Source organism: Nerophis lumbriciformis, linkage group LG20 (assembly GCF_033978685.3).
Source record: "Nerophis lumbriciformis linkage group LG20, RoL_Nlum_v2.1, whole genome shotgun sequence".
Lineage (NCBI taxonomy): Eukaryota > Metazoa > Chordata > Actinopteri > Syngnathiformes > Syngnathidae > Nerophis > Nerophis lumbriciformis.
Window position 1 is genome coordinate 44934339 of NC_084567.2, and position 20879 is coordinate 44955217.

General features: G+C 42.5%; 1 protein-coding gene across 2 annotated transcripts in view; it reads right to left on the reverse strand.

Annotated features, from left to right (window-relative positions):
- LOC133619709 (ras-GEF domain-containing family member 1B-B-like) overlaps window positions 1–20879 on the reverse strand; it is a 62059-nt gene that overhangs the window by 9711 nt on the left and 31469 nt on the right. Inside the window, exons 1-6 of one of the 2 annotated variants that reach the window (XM_061980940.2) lie at window positions 9918–10129; window positions 2745–3263; window positions 2564–2686; window positions 2019–2156; window positions 1309–1524; window positions 828–902 (exon numbers count right to left, since the gene is read on the reverse strand). In XM_061980940.2, coding sequence (XP_061836924.1) covers window positions 828–902; window positions 1309–1524; window positions 2019–2156; window positions 2564–2686; window positions 2745–3257 — 1065 coding nt within the window. In that variant the 5' untranslated portion in view covers window positions 3258–3263; window positions 9918–10129. Of the gene's footprint in view, window positions 1–827; window positions 903–1308; window positions 1525–2018; window positions 2157–2563; window positions 2687–2744; window positions 3264–9917; window positions 10130–20879 lie in introns of those variants that run through there. The other variant, XM_061980941.2, reaches the window with a different exon arrangement.

Sequence of the window (20879 nt, forward strand, 5' to 3'; positions counted from 1 at the left end):
TGCAATATACCGTAATCATTACTGTAATCAATCATTAAGACTTAAAGACTTACTTTTTTTTTTTAATTTTGCCCTTCATCTACACTCCTTTTACTCCCCACACATTTCCGGTTTGTATGACGGTTGGACAATTTGCCGTTCTCTGCCAAAGAGCGTGTTAACAACGCACACAAAAGCTGATCGTCCATCTCTCATACACCATCAATTCCAAGAAACGTGGGGACAAGAGAAAAAAGTTGAATATGTAACATTTTTCGTGGCTGTTTTGCTGGTTGGAAATGGGCTGTGTTCAAAACATCTTTAGCCGAGTAAAGAGAAGCAGCCTCTTTTATTATTTTTTATGGGCTATTTGTCAAAAATGACAACAGTTATACAATAATATGCAATATTTCCAAAAATAAGTTGCAGAGTGGAATATTTGAGGTTGGGTAATTACAGTCTTCAATAGGTCAATAATTCATGACAGTTTTTGATACAGTGGACAAAATGATTTTTAAGGTGCCCAATGACCTAGAATTAGAGAGAGGAGCAGGACTTGGTTGAGTTTATTGAGTATCTGACCATCTCCAAGGGATCTTAACAGTGTTTTAATGTTTAATTCTGTTGTGGTAATGACCACCAAGGCTCAGAATCAGTATGTCTTCTGGTAGAATCAGTTGGCAAATCTAGGTAAGCAAAGACTTGGCTCAAATGTGATTCTGTAGTGAATATCGAGACTCCATATCAAGTGCCCTCAGGTAAATTACATTTGAGAACCCTGGTTTTGATTGAGGGTAAATCCAGACACACAGAGACGTAATGCATAATGACCGTAACAGCATACCTACCTTGTGGTTCTCCAGAGGGTCCTTCATGGCGAATGTCTGAATGAATTCCTCAGGCCCTATAAAACTCAGCCTGTCCTGTGAGGGGAAGACAGGACGAAAGGAGAAAAATCAACAACAGTAATAACATAAGGACGATCTGGTGATGAAGGAAAATCTTTATGTTGAGATTTTAATGAAAGGATAACCAAATCTGCATGCATACTGCACACACAGACACACAAGCTTTTAAAAATGCCACAAAAACAGCCATGACTCAAAGCATTTTGCTTTCACAGAAAATGTAAATAAACATTATGCTCAGCTTTATGGGTCACCAAGAGAGCCAAATCAAATAAAAGCTTTCAATGTTGTCTTTGTACACCACCGTAACCACATATTGACTTTGGTTCAAACAAGGTTCTGTTAATATGCAACTGCAAATCAAGTTAACAAGACACTATACATCCCAAAATACACACATGAAGAACAAATATGCGCTTACTAGTTCAATGTGCGTGAGCTGCTGGGCGAGGACGAAGGGGTCATCGCAGACGCCAAATATGTCCATTCTTTGCGCAGATTCCCGCTTGCTCTTCAGGGAGGCGGGACGCTCAGACGCCACAGAGTTTAGCGCAGCTGTCGCCTCTTCGTATTGGCCCAGAGCCGACAGGCGTTTGATGAGGCGCTGGGTCATCTGCTGCATGGCTCGCCATGAATACTGAGGACAGAAACCAAATCAAAAGGATTCAATGAAATAAAATAGAAAATGTAATCTAAAAAAGCTAGTGCCCTCTAGTGGACCGAATGAGGCATCTTACAGCCATTGAACAAACTGAATGGGGCAGTTAGCGGCATCTAATAAGCTGAATTGGGCATATTAGTGCCATCTAAAGTAATTGATAAGGCACGTTAGCGCCATCTAGTAGACAGAATGTGGCATGTTGGCACTGTCTAACAGACTGTATGGGGCATATTAGTGCCATGTAAAGCTATTTATAAGGCATGTTAGCGCCATCTAGTGGACAAAATGTGGCATGTTGACATCATCTATCCAACTGAATGGGGCACATTAGTGCCATAACAGACTGAATGGGCCATGAAAGTGCCATCTAACAGACTGAATGGGGCATATTAGCGCCATGTAAAGGACTGATTGGGGAATCTAGTTAGTGATATATAGAATAAAAGTACTGGAAAATATATGCCACTAACCTCGTCTCCTCTGGCCACATGGTGCGTCATGTCCTTGAGGCAACGCATCATCCGCTCATCCCGGAAGTCATACGGGAAGGTCTCTGTCCATTCGGTCAGCAGCTGAACCAGCTTTGGCGCCACTTCACAGAAACGTATCTGAACAAAAATCCCATGTAAAGCATAATGAGACTGTTTTCTGACTACGTGGTAATAGATATGTCTTATCTACATTTTTCTACTTTGTCCTTGAACCTTTAAGTTAATCAAACTACGTGAGCTTAAAGCGCCTTAAAGTAATTGGTCCTTTATATGTGATGATTGCTTTTTATTGTTCCCATTAAATGTGTTTTACCCACAGCCATTGAGAAGCCATTTTGATTCGTTGCTTATGAAATAGTAAATATCTCCTGCCAAAATAATGCGTATGCATGTGTGGGAAGAAGTGAAGCCAACTGTGTGTGTGCATCATCATCTTGTGGGGACATCAAAATGTGATTACATGGTAAGAAAAAAAGCAGATATGAACAAGATTGTGTGGGTGTGACTTTTCATCATCCACCTACCTTGTCCAGCAGGGCGTCTCCACAGCGCTGCTGCTCCACACATAGGTGACACACTCGTGTCATAAGCTCGTAGGGGTGCAGGAAGAGGCGTGAACTCAGCAGGAAGGTAAAGACGTAGGATCGCTGATGAAGAACAAGGTTACATTTACAGACACAAAAACAAAAGGTGCATGCAACTTACATCGGGGTAGTAATCTACTGTAGGAACCAAATGCTGGATCAGCGCCTCAAGAGATGCTGAAACCAAACTGTTGTCATGGTAACACATTTCCCCATAACTAGCAGTGACGCCGTGTCCGTAAAGCCGACTTTTTGCGGCGGGGTTGCTCCGACAGGACTGCTCGCTGCCGCTGCTGTTGTTGCTGGTTTGCCGGTGCATGCGTGCGGGACAGGAAGTGCTGTGAGGCTGCACGCTGGCGTACAGGTTGTCCAGAGCAGAACCCCTGCTGTTGTAATGATGCTCCTTCATGCTCACAGAGTCCATATGTACGCCACAATACGTGCTGTGAGCCTGCGGTATGTCGTACGGGTTCTCCGCCACAGGGAAGGCACCCTTGTAGACCTTGTTTTCCTTGGTGGGCTTTGCACAGGTGCTGTGATGATAAGGGCTGTGAGGCTGTGGGTAGTTGTTGTTGTTGCTGTAAAGGCCACAAGTGCTGAACTTTCCGGCGTATGGCGGGGTTGTGGGAGGCATAATCACCTGGGGAAATAACAAAATAAATAGGAAATGCTTATTTTTGACATCTTTTGATGGTACATTGAGCATTTCCAAATTCTTTCACGAACATTTATCAATCTTTTCAAGCACCTTACAGCTGAGGTAAACTGCACAAGTTCAGTCAGGAAATTAGGCAATTTGAAACTGCCAAACCTTAAAGGGGAACTGCATTTGTTATTTTATTTTGCTTATAGTTCACAATCATTATGAAAGACATGACGATATGACCGGGGGAAACAAACGTCTTTTCCGTGTCGTACTCGCCAGTTTTGGGTCTGTGTTTACTAACAACGGAGCCGCAGCTCTCGACACTCGACTCCAGTGTCTTGACATGGAGACATTCTCACTTCTTTTTTTTGTCGAGCACAAAGAAAAGAACATTTTAGTTAAATGTAAGTTGTGTCTTGGATCAAAGATCCCGTCTACTGCACAAAACAACAATTCAAATCTGCCTGGTTAGGCTAAGCCAGGTTTACAGCTATGTTGTTATTATGCTGTTTGTTACTTATGTTGCAGCTATTTAAAATAGTTTTGTCAATTTGTTGTGGCCTGAAATAAATTGGCCCTTTGAAACATATCTTTGTCTTTGTGTGTTGTATGTAGAGCACATTGCTTAGCAGAGTTCAGTGATGTCAAGTTGATCAACACATTGTATTATTCTCCAGTGCAATAACAGTACTGACATGAAGGCTAAAAGGGCATTAATGGGAGCTTTTAAAAAAAAAGAAGAAAAACAAAAGTAACTAAATAGTTACTTTTCACAGTAACACATTACTTTTTGGTGTAAGTAACTGAGTTAGTAACTGAGTTACTTTTGAAATAAAGTAACTAGTAACTGTAACTAGTTACTGGTTTTCAGTAACTAACCCAACACTGCACATAGCAGAAGGGAGAGCTACCACAGGTCATTTCTACTCACAACCAAAAGATTCTCTAAACACACCATTGTACTGTAATCTGTATATAGTGTTATCTATTTACTGAACAATATGGGTATTACTTTAAAGCGGGGCTTTCAACTGATGGCCAAGGGGCCAAATTCAGACCGAAAATAAGAACATACCGGCCCTCGAGTTCAGTTCAAAATTTGGGAGACTAACATTTTTGTAGCAATTTCCTAAAAACACAAGAGTACGCTACTCTGTTTTTGTGCTGCTGGTTGACTATACCATGTGCTTGGAATGCGGTCAATCTTTAAGCAGCACTCGCCGGTTGTGCAAATACCATGAAACCTGATCACTCCAGGCAGAGACTCAGAAGTGTTAGCGTAATTACACTTAAAGTTGCATAATTGTGGCCCTCCTTTGTGCATTCCTGAAGTTGGTGAAGCCCTTGTAGAAAGTCACTCAGCTTTTTAAACATGTTTTGTGCTGCAATTGCACTTTTTGTGGCTTTGTTCAATCATGAAGGGGTAAAACCCAACAAGCTGTTGAGACAGATGCTAGGACAGCAGTGATTTTATTGTCTTAATGGTGAAGATAATTGGATTTGAGAAAGGTAAGCTGATCCCAGATCACCACCAAGGTATGCTTTAACTCTGGAGCCATCTTCATCCTGTTTCAAGACCATATGCCAGTGTAAATCACGATAGGCTCACACATAGGCTCACACACACACACACACACACACACACACACACACACACACACACACACACACTGTGTCAGAAAAGAAAAGCTTGCAGGAATCCAGCAGGCTTTTGTTTGTCCATCACAGACTCAACACACACACATTTGGCGCCGTGCCAGTGCCAGCCAGCCAGCCAGTGAAGCGGCAGTTTGTCTGGTGAACTCTATGGTCTGCCTTCCTCCTAACTCCGTTAAAAGATTACTGTGGCTTTAACTTGCTCATATTACAATACGGCATCTGGAAAAGCCTAAGAGTGGCGGTCAATTCCACAGAACAATCCAATGCATATGATTGGCTTTCTGTTTGCACTGAGGGGTGACTGTCTTTGTGAGAGGGAAAAAAGAGCATCTAAAGCACTTGGCAGATTCCCTGAAAAGTTTACCCCTGTGAAAGTTACGACTTCCATAATGCAGCTTGAAATCTTACTCTAAATTGCAGGTTGAGCAACTTAATGATGACATTGGGAGCATAATTTAAAGTCTGCATTCTCCGGACTGTAAACCCTAAAAAACTACAGCCATAGAAAAGTAGTTTAATGTGGGAATAAAAATACAATAAATGGCCCAACTAAAAACCACAACTCATGTATGTTCATCTAAACGTTTCAAGTGCATTTACCCTGTAATCAGAAAGCAGTTTTTTTGTTCAAATCTCTACAGACAACAAGTCAAAGTGTAAGCAGTTCATCAGAAGGTTTGTGACTGCAGGCTGATGTCATCTCCTAATGGATCTAAACAAAGAAACACCACAACACAACTTTGTGGTTTCAACTAGGCCCGGGCAATTATATCATCGTGATTGATGATGGTCATCTGTTTTGTTATTTTCTTAGTATGTTAATAAAATGATAAACAAATATCTAGTTTATTTAGTTTTAGTGCAGAAGCTCCAAAACAATATACATTCTTTTTTTATATTAATCGAGATTGAATAATCGATAAAAAAATAATTGTGATCATTTTTTTGCCATATCGCCCAGCCCTAATTTCAACACACGGCTGATTTTGGGTGGGGGTGGTTAAGTGTACGGTTACACAACAACCTGGTGGTGAGGGCATTGCGTGGCAGCTCCCACCATCAGTGTGTGAATGTGGAAATAGTGTCAAAGCGCTTTGAGTACCTTGAAGGTAGAAAAGTGCTATACAAGTACAGTATAACCCATCTACCATTTACAAAAAGAAACAACAAAAGAAACGTTAAAAAGTTAATTTGTATTTCTGAAAATTGTAGATTTTGTAACTCAGTTTGTGTCAGCCAGACATCACCGCTGTTAGTCTCAGGCCCTTGTCCAAATCACCCTATGAAACTTCCAAATAGTTCTACTATGTAAGGAGTTGGGGGATGGAGGATGAAGAGGGGTGGTCTATGACAATGGAGGTATTATCTGGTGTTAACAATTGCACAAAAAGCCACAGGAAGAGATCAGAGCAGATCACATACACAGAGCAGCTTTCACACACTAGCTACCGTCAGGCCGCATCGGTTTTACATCACACAAAGTCCGGCAATAAATCTGTGAACTTTTATTATCCTACTTACGTATATCATCTACATTGACCTTGTGAACTGTCACAGCCACACTTCTATTTGCTAAATGGCCATGAACAAATGAGCATTTGTGTTGACCGCAATTGAAAAAATGAGCCTATCGAAAGTCATTTACTGATCCAGGCAGATATGGCAAGCACACACAAGTTCAGCCTACAATTTAGTGGCTTTATGACGTTAAGTATAAGCAGCTGCTTTGGCCATGCGACTGTAAAATTGCACTTATTGGAAGCCAGCTAACCATAGTCAACATTTACAGTACATGACCCAGTAACTGGTCTGTGCTGTAAACCTGTTACATAACAAAATTGTTTTGTACGCTTACTTGAGTATTAAATAACCATATCTTCTATGTTCTCATCACTCTTGTCTATTAGTATACAAGATTACACACATTTGCTTCACAAACTTTGAGCATGGCTGGGGCAATATTGGTGCAGATCCAAATGTGTCTTACATTTTTAATATTGTGATACAAGGAAATATAAGATTGTTGGGCTTGGAGGAGGTCCACGACATGCTGACCACACTGTCTGTTGGGTGAAGTTGTAATCCAATTAATGCTGAGTCTATGTAAAAGTACAATTTAGAGAAAGGTTGTGCATGACTTATCAAAACAAGCATGTCTTTTATTTCTCACAGTGCGGCCAAGTGGAATGAAATGCTATCTTTGTTCCACTTTGTACCTCATGTACTGTACTACGGCACTAATAGGCTGCATAACCAAGAGAAGGCTTGTTTTTCTTGAGGCAAAAGCCTTTATGGTCAGCTGTATTAGCAGCTATAAACAAGGTTAAAGTCCAAGCATATCGCATGGTTTCTTCAAAGCGACTAACCTTTACATAACAGACTGTGGAGCTGCACCCAAATCACTCCATTTGTCAACCTTGCCTGCCAATGCAAAATTGGGAATGAAGGGGAAAAGTCCATACTCATGAGTACTCGATAGTTTTGGTTTAGCCACATTTGAGTATTATCTCATTAGACTCAGTACACTATGGACACATAGATAATAATGTTCTGCTTATATTTAACACCTTCTTAGTAGTATTGCCTTTTCCCTTTGTGCATCTGATTGGCTAAAACGGCCTTACACAGTTAAGGAAACTGGTGTTTTTATAGTGTTTATTTTGAAACACAATATTTCAATATTTCATTATTTTCTCTTGTGGAACAATATCAATACACCATCATTACCTCCTTTGTGTGTTGTCAACACTACCTATGTAAACTAACAAAAACAGAACATATAACATCATGTTTTCAACATTTGACTTCTGTTCTCCAAAACCCCTTTTATAGAAAGTATACCATGAAGTGATTAATATTGTCTATTGTGCCATCCTCATCTATGCACAAATCTTATGCAGCCCAGACACCTACACCTTTTCTCAGGTCTAACATTCGTACCACAGTTGCACTGCTGACATCACCTTTTCTGAGGTCTAACATTCGTACCACAGTTGCACTGCTGACATCACCTGACCCAACCAGCCAAAAACAGACTACAGACAAACCGACCACCCAACTTATTCTGACTGAACATGCTATTGAACATGCTATTCCTTCTTTTCACACACACACACACACACACACACACACACACACACACACTTCCCTGAATGATCTGGTAGGCTAGTACAGTATTAACCTAGAGTCAGGGGGGATAAAGGCACATTATCAGCCCCCTAAGGGGATATAACAAACCTAAGCTTTGCACCCTCTCACTCACGTTATGTTGTCCTAAAATATGACAAACATCAGCATGCATTGCATACTACAAAACATGATATGGATGTGTCACTTTAACAGGTGAAAGCTGTGGATTATTTTTAGCCCAGGTGGTGCACTGAGGGATGCTTCAGGGCTGCCTTAAAGTAAATTATTAAAGTGTTTAAGGGTATAATTTTAGGGTTTCCAAGCAGCATGACAAGGTAGGCTGAATCCGAAATAAGTGAGATGGAGGAAGCCTTTTATGTGTTTTTTGTGGAATGCTTGGCCTGGAGTACACACACTTTATGTATTCACCCCAATTCTTTTCCCTGCAGGCACACACAATCTGTTACTCCCTCTCACACACACACACACACACACACACACACACACACACACACACACACACACACACACACACACACACACACACACACACACACACACACACACACACACACACACACACACACACACACACACACACACACACACACACACACACACACACAGGGCACCATGCCTGGTCCACATTATGGGCTTGTGAGTGAGTCAGAACACACTCAAGTCAAGGGCTGACTGTGAGAAAAAGCCATGCTGTGCAACCACAGATGCTGGTCAGCTATGTTTGTTTGTTTGTTTGTTTGTGCACCAACTAGCCTAATTATAGACTGATCACATGGGGAAGCACGTGTGTTTGTTTGTGTGCACCAACTAGCCTAATTCTAGACTGGTCACAAATAACAACAAGTTTAATTCTAGACTGGTCACAAATAACAACAAGTTTAATTCTAGACTGGTCACAAATAACAACAAGTTTAATTCTAGACTGGTCACAAATAACAAGTTTAATTCTAGACTGGTCACAAATAACAACAAGTTTAATTCTAGACTGGTCACAAATAACAACAAGTTTAATTCTAGACTGGTCACAAATAACAACAAGTTTAATTCTAGACTGGTCACAAATAAGTTTAATTCTAGACTGGTCACAAATAACAACAAGTTTAATTCTAGACTGGTCACAAATAACAACAAGTTTAATTCTAGACTGGTCACAAATAACAACAAGTTTAATTCTAGACTGGTCACAAATAACAACAAGTTTAATTCTAGACTGGTCACAAATAACAACAAGTTTAATTCTAGACTGGTCACAAATAACAACAAGTTTAATTCTAGACTGGTCACAAATAACAACAAGTTTAATTCTAGACTGGTCACAAATAACAACAAGTTTAATTCTAGACTGGTCACAAATAACAACAAGTTTAATTCTAGACTGGTCACAAATAACAACAAGTGTAATTCTAGACTGGTCACAAATAACAACAAGTTTAATTCTAGACTGGTCACAAATAACAACAAGTTTAATTCTAGACTGGTCACAGGGGGAAGCAAATAACAAGAAATGGGACAAGTGGATGAAACAGAAGACGGTTTACCACAAGTACACAAGGTTATGTAACACATTTGAAATTACGTTGAATAGTCGGTTGACATATTTAGCAGCTAAATGAACTCAAAACAAACATTTAGTTAGAAAGCAGCCAAGCTGTGAGAAAAACAACATTTAGTTATAAAGCAGCCGGGCTGTGAGAAAAAGAACATTTAGTTATAAAGAAGCCTAGCTGTGAGAAAAACAACATTTAGTTATAAAGCAGCCGAGCTGTGAGAAAAAGAACATTTAGTTAGAAAGCAGCCGAGCTGTGAGAAAAAGAACATTTATTTATAAAAGCAGCCTACCTGCGATGTGATGCAGATCAGCGTCACGTCACGTCAGCCCTTCCAAAGAAAAGCAACTATTCGTTGGACGTAGTATTGTCACAGCCTGACATGTAAATCCACACGGCGTGTATGAAAGTTTCTGGAAGTATTTCAAGTGTTTCTCTTGTTCTCAGCTCCGTCGTGCTTCTTCTGCTGATATGTGAGAATGTTTCAAGCCTGAAGTCAGTCTCTGCTATTCAAATGACTTCCAGAGAGCCGGGAAAGCTGACCAATCGTCACTCGGAGGCGGGATTAAGTCGACCAATCGTAGCAGGGTGAGAGAAATTGAAATCAGGCCAAGTGCTGATTGGCTGTCGAGCCGTCAGTCTAGTTTGGTTTCAACCCCCAGAGAGGAAGTGATGTTTGCGTTGAAGAGCTGCAAAATAAAAGCTGCCAAGTTTTCTTGCGTCGTAAAGTTCAAACATTTGGCATCATTTACTCATCTAAAGACAGTAAACATTTCAGCGTGGCTGTTCACTACTGTGTGAAAAGCACATGGAGAATCATTAAACCAACCTGTGTTCATCATACATTTGAAATGCATTTTTAATAAGTGAAAAACTTTGTGTTGAGTGTATACACCAAGTGGTTGGCTTTAAAGAAGTTCCAGTGTTTTTCTACTCATTGTGCTGTTCAGATAAAGATAGTCCTATTTCAATGACATTCTGCACAAGACATCTCAGAAGGTGGGTTGACGGGGGAACTTTCTTTATTAAAAATAACACTTTTAGCGTAACATTCATTCACGTCAAAAGAAAAGTCCATTAATGCGATCGCTCCCCCCACGAGTGGATGAATGATGGTTGCGATCGCTCCCCCCATACGAGCGGATGAATGATAGATGCAATGGATCGTCTATCTGACTTGCTCGGGCAGGGAAGTGAGAAGAAAGTATTACACGTCAAAAGTGGCAGCATTTTTTGTGGTGAAACTTTTTTAAATAGGACAGGATCCCACAACGGGAAAATGATGTGCAGATTCAAAAAGTACAATGCAAGTAAGGTAAAAAGACATGAAAACAACAAGGAAAGATCAAAGAGACAAATGACATCAAAGAGCACAGAGCTGATGCAACCAGCTGCCACTTCAGCGGCGCCATTTCTACATACAGCTACAAAGTAAAACAACAAAAAAGCCAAACAATTTGCAGCAATTATATTGTGCACATACAATTGCACCACAAACAACAAAACAAAACAAAAACACAATAACCTGGTACTCCACGTTATTGTCTGCTTAGCTTGGCCAGAGACAGGAACGGACCCAACAAAGCCATCCTAGGCTGCCCACTAGCATCTGGCCAATGTCCAGTCTGTGCGGTTGAGGGACAATCCATCCAGGGAGACCCAAGTGTCCGACATATACTCATCCAGCAAAGGCTCCGTGAAGCTCGTCCTTCCCAACGCTGCTCTTCCTCCACATCTCCTCCCGTCTCTCCACGCGGATTACGGTCCCCGGTGCAAACATGGCCATAGTCAAAAGGTCCTCCTGAGGCAGGTCCAAAAATGCACACAAAAAAGTGCCAAAAAACACTGCACAAGTCACAAAAGTGGCACTCCTTGTTGTGCAGTCCCGACAGGGCTCCAACCAAAAGGCAAAAAAGACATAAAAACAAGAGAAAAGAGAAAAAGAAGGGCATACAAAAGCGCAGAGCTCCTGCAACCAGCAGCCACTACAGCGTTGCCATCTTGAAGAGAAAAACATTGCTATACTTCTCCACAACTTTCGCTAGAGGGTTGCATGTAAATAATTCAATGTATAAACTCTGATGATGAACTTGTGCTGACAGTATATATTTGTACCATGAATTGATTAAGTGGACCCCGACTTAAACAAGTTGAAAAACTTATTGGGGTGTTACCATTTAGTAGTCAATTGTACGGAACATGTACTGTACTGTGCAATCTACTAATAAAAGTTTCAATCAATCAATCAAATGACTTATTCTGCTTATTAATGCGATCCAGAGCCGTGTATAAATCAACCAAATAATAATTCTAAATAAACTTCTTAACATACTCTAGCTCATAAACTTACAATAAAACATGCTTTTATTTCCTCAAAGTATAATTTTGCGTCCGTATTTGACGCACTTGCTGCTACGTTCATGCAGTGTTTAGTGACCAGCAGGCTCTCCAACACGCAAGAAACGTAGACAAAATACAGAGAACAACCAAAAAAATAACTTATTACCCTCATTTGGCCAAAATCTTCATTAGCTTTGGACCAACAATCACAGAGAAATGATATCTATACACCACAAGATGTATTACTGCCTCCAAGTGGTTGGAAGTTGTACTTGACCTGATTGTATCATGATTCACAGTAAGATCTTAAATTGATATGCAGGGGCGTAGCACCAAATTGTGGGCCCCATACACGAGACTGCTGAAGAGCCCCCTGTACCATAAAGCCAACATTACTGTCATTTCCACTTCCTACACACACACTTTGTTTGTACATGCACTAAGAAATAAACGTTTGCACACATTTGGTTGAAAATATTTTTAAAAACACATCTGAAACCCTGAATTGGGTATTTGACTTTAAAAAATGGTATTAACATATCTAGACAAGATCATGTTTAGGTAAAACCCCTAAACATGTTTTTTTTCTTGCAACAAAGTGCTAAAAAATTAAATATAAAGTGGCCAAATGAGAATGATTGCGATGTGATCGCTCCTCACAGGTTTTTAATGATAGCCAACATATTTTATAAGTTTGTAACCAAAACAGCTAAATATTGTGATCGCTCCTCTCACAACTAATGCATTTTTGGAAGCACAAATGCTTTAAGTGCAGGACTAGCAGAGGGAGAAGGAACCAGCACGGTACCAGCATTGGTACCAATGACGTTGTGCGAGTACGTCCTGGAAGAGGTGGTCATGCACATGAGCAAAATGTCATTTGCAGCACATTTCTTCAGGAGAACTGTTGGTTTAGAAAACAGTTGAACCAATATTTGTTTTCAAAAGGATTTGGCTGTCAAGACGACTAATGGCACACCATCCATCCATCCATCCATCTTCTTCCGCTTATCCGAGGTCGGGTCGCGGGGGCAGCAGCTTAAGCAGGGAAGCCCAGACTTTCCTCTCCCCAGCCACTTCGTCCAGCTCCTCCCGGGGGATCCCGAGGCGTTCCCAGGCCAGCTGGGAGACATAGTCTTCCCAACGTGTCCTGGGTCTTTCCCGTGGCCTCCTACCAGTCAGACATGCCCTAAACACCTCCCTAGGGAGGCGTTCAGGTGGCATCCTGACCAGATGTCCGAACCACCTCATCTGGCTCCTCTCCATGTGGAGGAGCAGCGGCTTTACTTTGAGTTCCTCCCGAATGACAGAGCTTCTCACCCTATCTCTAAGGGAGAGCCCCGCCACTCGGCGGAGGAAACTCATTTCGGCCGCCTGTACCCGTGATCATGTCCTTTCGGTCATAACCCAAAGCTCATGACCATAGGTGAGGATGGGAACGTAGATCGACTGGTAAATTGAGAGCTTTGCCTTCCGGCTCAGCTCCTTCTTCACCACAACGGATCGATACAGCGTCCGCATTACTGAAGACGCCGCACCGATCCGCCTGTCGATCTCACGATCCACTCTTCCCTCACTCGTGAACAAGACTCCTAGGTACTTGAACTCTTCCACTTGGGGCAGGGTCTACTCCCCAACCCGGAGATGGCATTCCACCCTTTTCCGGGCGAGAACCATGGACTCGGACTTGGAGGTGCTGATTCTCATCCCAGTCGCTTCACACTCGGCTGCGAACCGATCCAGTGAGAGCTGAAGATCCTGGCCAGATGAAGCCATCAGGACCACATCGTCTGCAAAAAGCAGAGACCTAATCCTGCAGCCACCAAACCGGATCCCCTCAACGCCTTGACTGCGTCTAGAAATTCTGTCCATAAAAGTCGAGGGAGGTGCTGGATATTGAGTCTGAGTGGACCATGTTCCGCGCCTCTATTGTCGAGGCGGCTGATTGGAGCTGTGGCCGCAAGGTAGTTGGTGCCAGTCGTGGCGGTAATCCTAGAACCCGTTGGTGGACACTGGCGGTGAGGGATGCCGTCAAGCTGAAGAAGGAGTCTTATCGGGTTCTTTTGGCTCATGGGACTCCGGAGGCAGCGGACAGGTACCGACAGGCCAAACGGTGTGCGGCTTCATCGGTCGCGGAGGCAAAAACTCGGACATGGGAGGAGTTCGGCAAGGCCATGGAAAACGACTTCCGGACAGCTTCAAAGCGGTTCTGGACCACCATCCGCCACCTCAGGAAGGGGAAGCAGTGCACTATCAACACCGTGTATGGTGCAGATGGTGTTCTGCTGACCTCGACTGCGGATGTTGTGGATCGGTGGAGGGAATAATTCGAAGACCTCCTCAATCCCACTGACACGTCTTTCTATGAGGAAGCAGTGCCTGGGGAATCTGTGGTGGGCTCTCCTATTTCTGGGGATGAGGTTGCTGAGGTAGTTAAAAAGCTCCTCGGTGGCAAGGCCCCGGGGGTGGATGAGATCCGCCCGGAGTTCTTTAAGGCTCTGGATGCTGTGGGGCTGTCTTGGTTGACAAGACTCTGCAGCATCGTGTGGACATCGGGGGCGGTACCTCTGGATTGACAGACCGGGGTGGTGGTTCCTCTCTTTAAGAAGGGGAACCGGAGGGTGTGTTCCAACTATCGTGGGATCACACTCCTCAGCCTTCCCGGTAAGGTCTATTCAGGTGTACTGGAGAGGAGGCTACGCCGGATAGTCGAACCTCGGATTCAGGAGGAACAGTGTGGTTTTCGTCCTGGTCGTGGAACTGTGGACCAGCTCTATACTCTCGGCAGGGTCCTTGAGGGTGCATTGGAGTTTGCCCAACCAGTCTACATGTGCTTTGTGGACTTGGAGAAGGCATTCGACCGTGTCCCTCGGGAGGTCCTGTGGGGAGTGCTCAGAGAGTATGGGGTATCGGACTGTCTGATTGTGGCAGTCCGCTCCCTGTATGATCAGTGCCAGAGCTTGGTCCGCATTGCCGGCAGTAAGTCGAACACGTTTCCAGTGAGGGTTGGACTGCGCCAAGGCTGCCCTTTGTCACCCATTCTGATGGCACACTCAATCCTAAATACCTTCTATTGGGAAATCACCAATAGGACATTAGGACAACATGTAGGGAGATTGCTGTTTGACTGAATGGGACTGGGACAACGAGCAGGTCAAAAACACATTTAGATGGTTTAGAAACATTTCAAGTTACTTTCTTTGAAATGTTTACACTTCTGCACCAAAATGATGATATTGAAAGAACAGTGGGTGCACACACAAGCCCCTCCTCCACCATTCATTCTTGTCCTTTTTCATTTTTCATAACCAGCAAATTACATAAACAGTGTTCACGGCCTCGCTCTAAAGTTGTGGGATGCATTCATGTTTTTGATCGCTGACGCCTCTTCCATTGTGACACATAGTTGTTCAGGCAAGAATAGATGATCTCTGACTCTTATCAGGCTGCAGGGCTTTCTCATTACAATCATCTAACACCTACACCGCAGATTGTCTTCCGCTGCGGGAGTGGAAATGTGCTGAAACAAAAGTCCATGAACACAAGCACACACACTCACGCACACACACACACACACACACACACACACACACACACACACACACACACACACACACACACACACACACACACACACACACACACACACACACACCCTTTTCCGGTGATACATCACCTTGCGGGTTCTAAGTCTGACTTAGTTTAGAAGGACTTCCTATCAAATCAAGGATATTTATACCGATAAGATCAGCCCTTCAATAATGATGGCGGTCACCTGATTTTAGAAGAAATAAACAGAAAGTGAAGAATGATCAAAGTAGTTTATCTGATGGCTGCAGAGGTAATACTGCAAATGTTGCTATCGATCTCATACTAAGTAAAAACAGATCCAGTAACCAATTTTGACTTTAAAATAGCAGTAGAGTGGAACAACAAGTTGCCTCCATATTGAAGCTATTATCATATATATATCTGATGTATGACACTGAAATACTTACAAAGTTTGCAAGTAAGTAGATATGATCAAAATAGCATCACTCTCACGGAGATTCCTGAGCCATTTTGAGAGTTACCTGGCGGGACGTAGAGGTAGGAAGTTAAAGGTAAAGATAAAGTACCGGTACCACTGATAGTCACACACACACACTGGGTGTGGTGAAATTTGTCCTCTGCATTTTACCCATCCCCATGTTCACCTCCCTGGGAGGTGAGGGGAGCAGTGAGCAGCAGCGGTGGCCGCGCTCGGGAATCATTTGGTGATTTAACCCCAATCCCAACCCTTGATGCTGAGTGCCAAGCAGGGAGGCAACGGGTCCCATTTTTATAGTCTTTGGTATGACTCGGCCGGGGTTTGAACTCACAACCTTCCAGTCTCAGGCCGGACACTCTAACCACAAGGCCACAGATCCCTTCATCACCAACAATAATGCAAATCATGCAGACTTTGTGAGAGCCAACAACCATTACTTTGGGAAAACATTATGATCCACAACCTTATATTTTTGATCCTGAATATAAGGAGGATGAGCTACAAGTTTTAGAAGCTCTGATAAACAGATCCAGTTTTGGTGAACCACTAAGCATCATGTAGCACAATTGCTAAGTGCTAAACAAGAAATTCAAACTACTAACATTAAACGATAGCTTAATGTCTAGATGACAATGACAGATTAAAAAAAAAATTATTAAAAAAATAATAATTTTGTTTTATATTTTTATTTTTTTTAACTTGGGCCGGATTTTGGACGCTGGCGGGACTTAGTTCGGGGACTCCTGGTTTAATGGATACAATGAAACTCAATTAAGCAAATCAAGTCAATTTGTTTTTCCACTCTACTGGTACTATAATTTGTAAATCATGATTATAAATAGAATGTAAGACCGTTAACAAAAAACACATTTATTCACATATTCCATTTTATTGCACCCAATTAAAAAAAACTCAACTAAACCAAAAATACAGCAAAAACTAAATCAAATCCTTCCTGTGTCTAATAACCTTTTCCCTGTGTTGACCTTGTATTTGTAAACAATAAAACAATATGTCAACATTCTAACAATATGAACAACGCAACAAGAACACACCTCCTTAAAAATAAACATACAAATGTAATAAAAACTATTGATTGAAACATGCTAGTTGCAGTTTGACAGAGATACTACTCTTGGCTCTCAGGATCCTGCTGGGCCTCAAAAATATCCCACTAAAACTATTGATTGAACCATGCTAGTTGCAGTTTGACAGAGTTACTACTCTTGGCTCTCAGGATCCTGCTGGGCCTCAAAGTGCTTCAAATATCTCACTCAACACAGCTTAAAAGATTATGGCTGACACTCTCCTCAATAAGCAAGTATTTGTTGAAATATCCATCCATTTTCTACCGCTTGTCCCTTTTGGGGTAGCTGGAGCCTATCTCAGCTGCATTCGGGCGGAAGGCGCCATACACCCTGGACAAGTCACCATCTCATCAACACAGATAGACAACATTCACACACTAGGGATTATTTAGTGTTGCCAATCAACCTATCCCCAGGTGCATGTCTTTGGAGGTGGGAGGGGCCTATCCCCAGGTGCATGTCTTTGGAGGCGGGAGGGGCCTATCCCCAGGTGCATGTCTTTGGAGGTAGGAGGAAGCCGGAGTAGAACCCACACAGTCACGGGGAGAACATGCAAACTCCACACAGAAAGACCCCGAGCCCGGGATTGAACCCAAGACCTTCTTATTGTGAGGCACATGCACTATCCCCTGGTTCACTGTGCTGCCGTAATAGAAATAGATCATTTATAAGTGTCTTTACACCTCTTCCCATGCAGAACGTCACACACAACTGGCAACGGAGTAGAGTCGTATCTCAACTTAAGCGTAGTTTGAGATAAAAACTGTCACTCAGCTAATTGTTTTGCTTTAAGTTGCAAGCAAAAATTGAAGTTTGTTTGTGTAATAAATGTTAGAGTGAACTCCGTGAGATCCACCCAAAACATCTGGGGCCTAATGTAACAACACTTGCGTGGTATTCCTACTAAAAATGGACGTACGCTCAAATCTAGCAAACTACGTACGCCAGTAAAAATTCACATGCATTAAAGTGTTTGTGCGCTCAAAGCCAAGCAGATTTTTTTTTACATCGCAATCAACTTCAAATTGATCCCAGATGTTGCCGTGGCTTGGCACTCTAGAACCGCCAAGGTCACGCCCCTTTATAAATAGGCAAGTCATATTGAAAGTAGCCATGTGCTTGAGCTTGGCTGGACCAATCACAATTCAGTAGGAGGTACTTTTGTCTTCTATTTCCTCACTGCAAAATATCAGGCTGTCTTTGCCATGTCTCAGAGAACTTAACACAGAAGAAAGGATGGTGTCAGGAAGAAAGTGAAGAAGAAGATAGATGTGCATGGCCAAAACTCACTCAGTGCAGCACGGTCCATCCATCCATTTTCTACCGTTTGTCCCTTTTGGGGTCGCGGGGGGTCGCTGGAGCCTATCTCAGCTGCATTCGGGCGCAAGGCGGTGTACACCCTGGACAAGTTGCTACCTCATCACAGGGCCAACACAGATAGACCGACAACATTCACACACTAGGGACCATTTAGTGTTGCCAATCAACCTATCCCCAGGTGCATGTCTTTGGAGGTGGGAGGGGCCTATCCCCAGGTGCATGTCTTTGGAGGTGGGAGGGGCCTATCCCCAGGGGCATGTCTTTGGAGGTGGGAGGGGCCTATCCCCAGGGGCATGTCTTTGGAGGTGGGAGGGGCCTATCCCCAGGGGCATGTCTTTGGAAGTGGGAGGGGCCTATCCCCAGGTGCATGTCTTTGGAGGTGGGAGGGGCCTATCCCCAGGTGCATGTCTTTGGAGGTGGGAGGGGCCTATCCCCAGATGCATGTCTTTGGAGGTGGGAGGAAGCCGGAGTAGAACCCACGCAGTCACGGGGAGAACATGCAAACTCCACACAGAAAGATCCCAAGCCTGGGATTGAACTCAGGACTGCTCAGGACCTTGGTATTGTGAGGCAGACGCACTAACCCTTTGAAACAATTGCAAGTGGGCAATATTCTTTCAATTAAAAAATAAATCATCAAAAACATGACCAATTTGGCAAAGTAATTGGCGCATATCAGCATCTAGAAGCAGAATGAGTCCAACGCTTTTTTTTTTGGATTGATTGAAACTTTTATTAGTAGATTGCACAGTTCAGTACATATTCCGTACAATTGACCACTAAATAGTAACACCCCAATAAGTTTTTCAACTTGTTTAAGTCAGGGTCCAGGTAAATCAATTGATGGTGAGGGCCATTGGCCAGGCAAGAGGCTCCTAAAACTACTGTAGTTGTTAGTAGTACATCTTACTGGATTCTTTTCATACAAGATTTCTTAGCTAAAAGTTACATTTTCATTTTACATGTTCAAATTTGGCTGTTTTGGGGTCGGGGGACAACACTCGATTGAATTGATTTCAATGTATTCAATGGGAGACGTTGATTTGAGATACATGTGCTTTGAGTTAAGAACACCATCACAGAAACAAATAAACTGGTACATTGCGGTACTACTATATAACAAATAATACAGACACATTTATTGTCTTTAATATCCTTTTAGTACATCGCTGTGTGTGTCGCTGTTGTTGTGTTAGGGTAAGTTTGTATTTTCCAAATTCCCAGTTTTCTGTAATGCAGCACTGTTGCATTGACTCGACAAAAACCAAGGTACCTTACCTCAGAGTACCAGTAGAGTGGAGACACAAGTTGTCTTTCATTGTATCCATTGAACCATATATAATTGTATTTACAATCGCAAAGTATTTGAAAGTATTGTCTATACATCACAAAATGCCACAAATTCAGTCAGCCATTTTGAATGTTGCACTCAGAATACCTTGGGCTATTTCCGTAGATTGACGTCAAAAGAGTATTACTTCTGCACTCTGACCATGTTATCAGATCAGTCACACTGGAAATATGCAACAATAGTAAAGAGTTTATCGTTATGTAAGACAAGAACACATGCTTGCTTTTTTGGAAATGGTGAATAAATATCCACCAACTGAGTCAACAGATGGAGGCTCCTCTCATTGTACTCTCTAAAAACATCCACAAACTGCCAACAATATTCCATTTACATGTCGTGACCTGAAAATGAAAGAAATATGAGTGATATTGTTATTATAGCGCATTGATAGCAGTGGGCTAATGCTAGCTTACGCTGCTATTGTTGACACACTACTTCTACTTTGTCTCAAACGTACTAAAAGTCAATTCTAGATTATAATTTATGCGTGTCTCACCTGCTAGTAGACAAATGTGGCAATGGACACTTTTAGATTCCCCGAGAGATGACGAAAAAGAACTGCAGGAACCTTTTTTTAACCCTTGGTGAGGATTGCGATGAATTATTCATCCAATCAGGGTGTGAGCGTGCCGTCGGTCGAGAGTGGAAATAGTACAGAAAGTGTTTGTTTTATTTTGTATGTTTAGCACCTAGCAATGCTGCGGATGCTAGTCTCACAGTCCAATTTATTGCTCATCTACTTGTGTTTGCGCTCAAAAATATAAAGTCTTGGATCATCCTTTTTCCCAAAGTAATCCTTGTTGGCTCTCACAAAGTCTGCTTGACAAGCATTGTTGTTGATGGGGAAGGGATCTGTGGTTGTGACTGGCTTCCTCATTATCTCTCAAAATGGCTCGGGAATCTCCGTGAGATTGATACTATTTTGATCTTATCTATCTATTCCCAAACTGTGGAAGTCTTTTGCTGTCATAAATCAGATAAATATGATAATAACTTCAATTGAGAGGCAACTTGTTTTCCCACCCGACTGGTACTTTAATATCCAGCAGTGCTTCTCATTTACCACCCCGTCTAGGGAGGAGAAAACATGTGATTGCTCCCACTCTCCGATCCAACTATAAATAG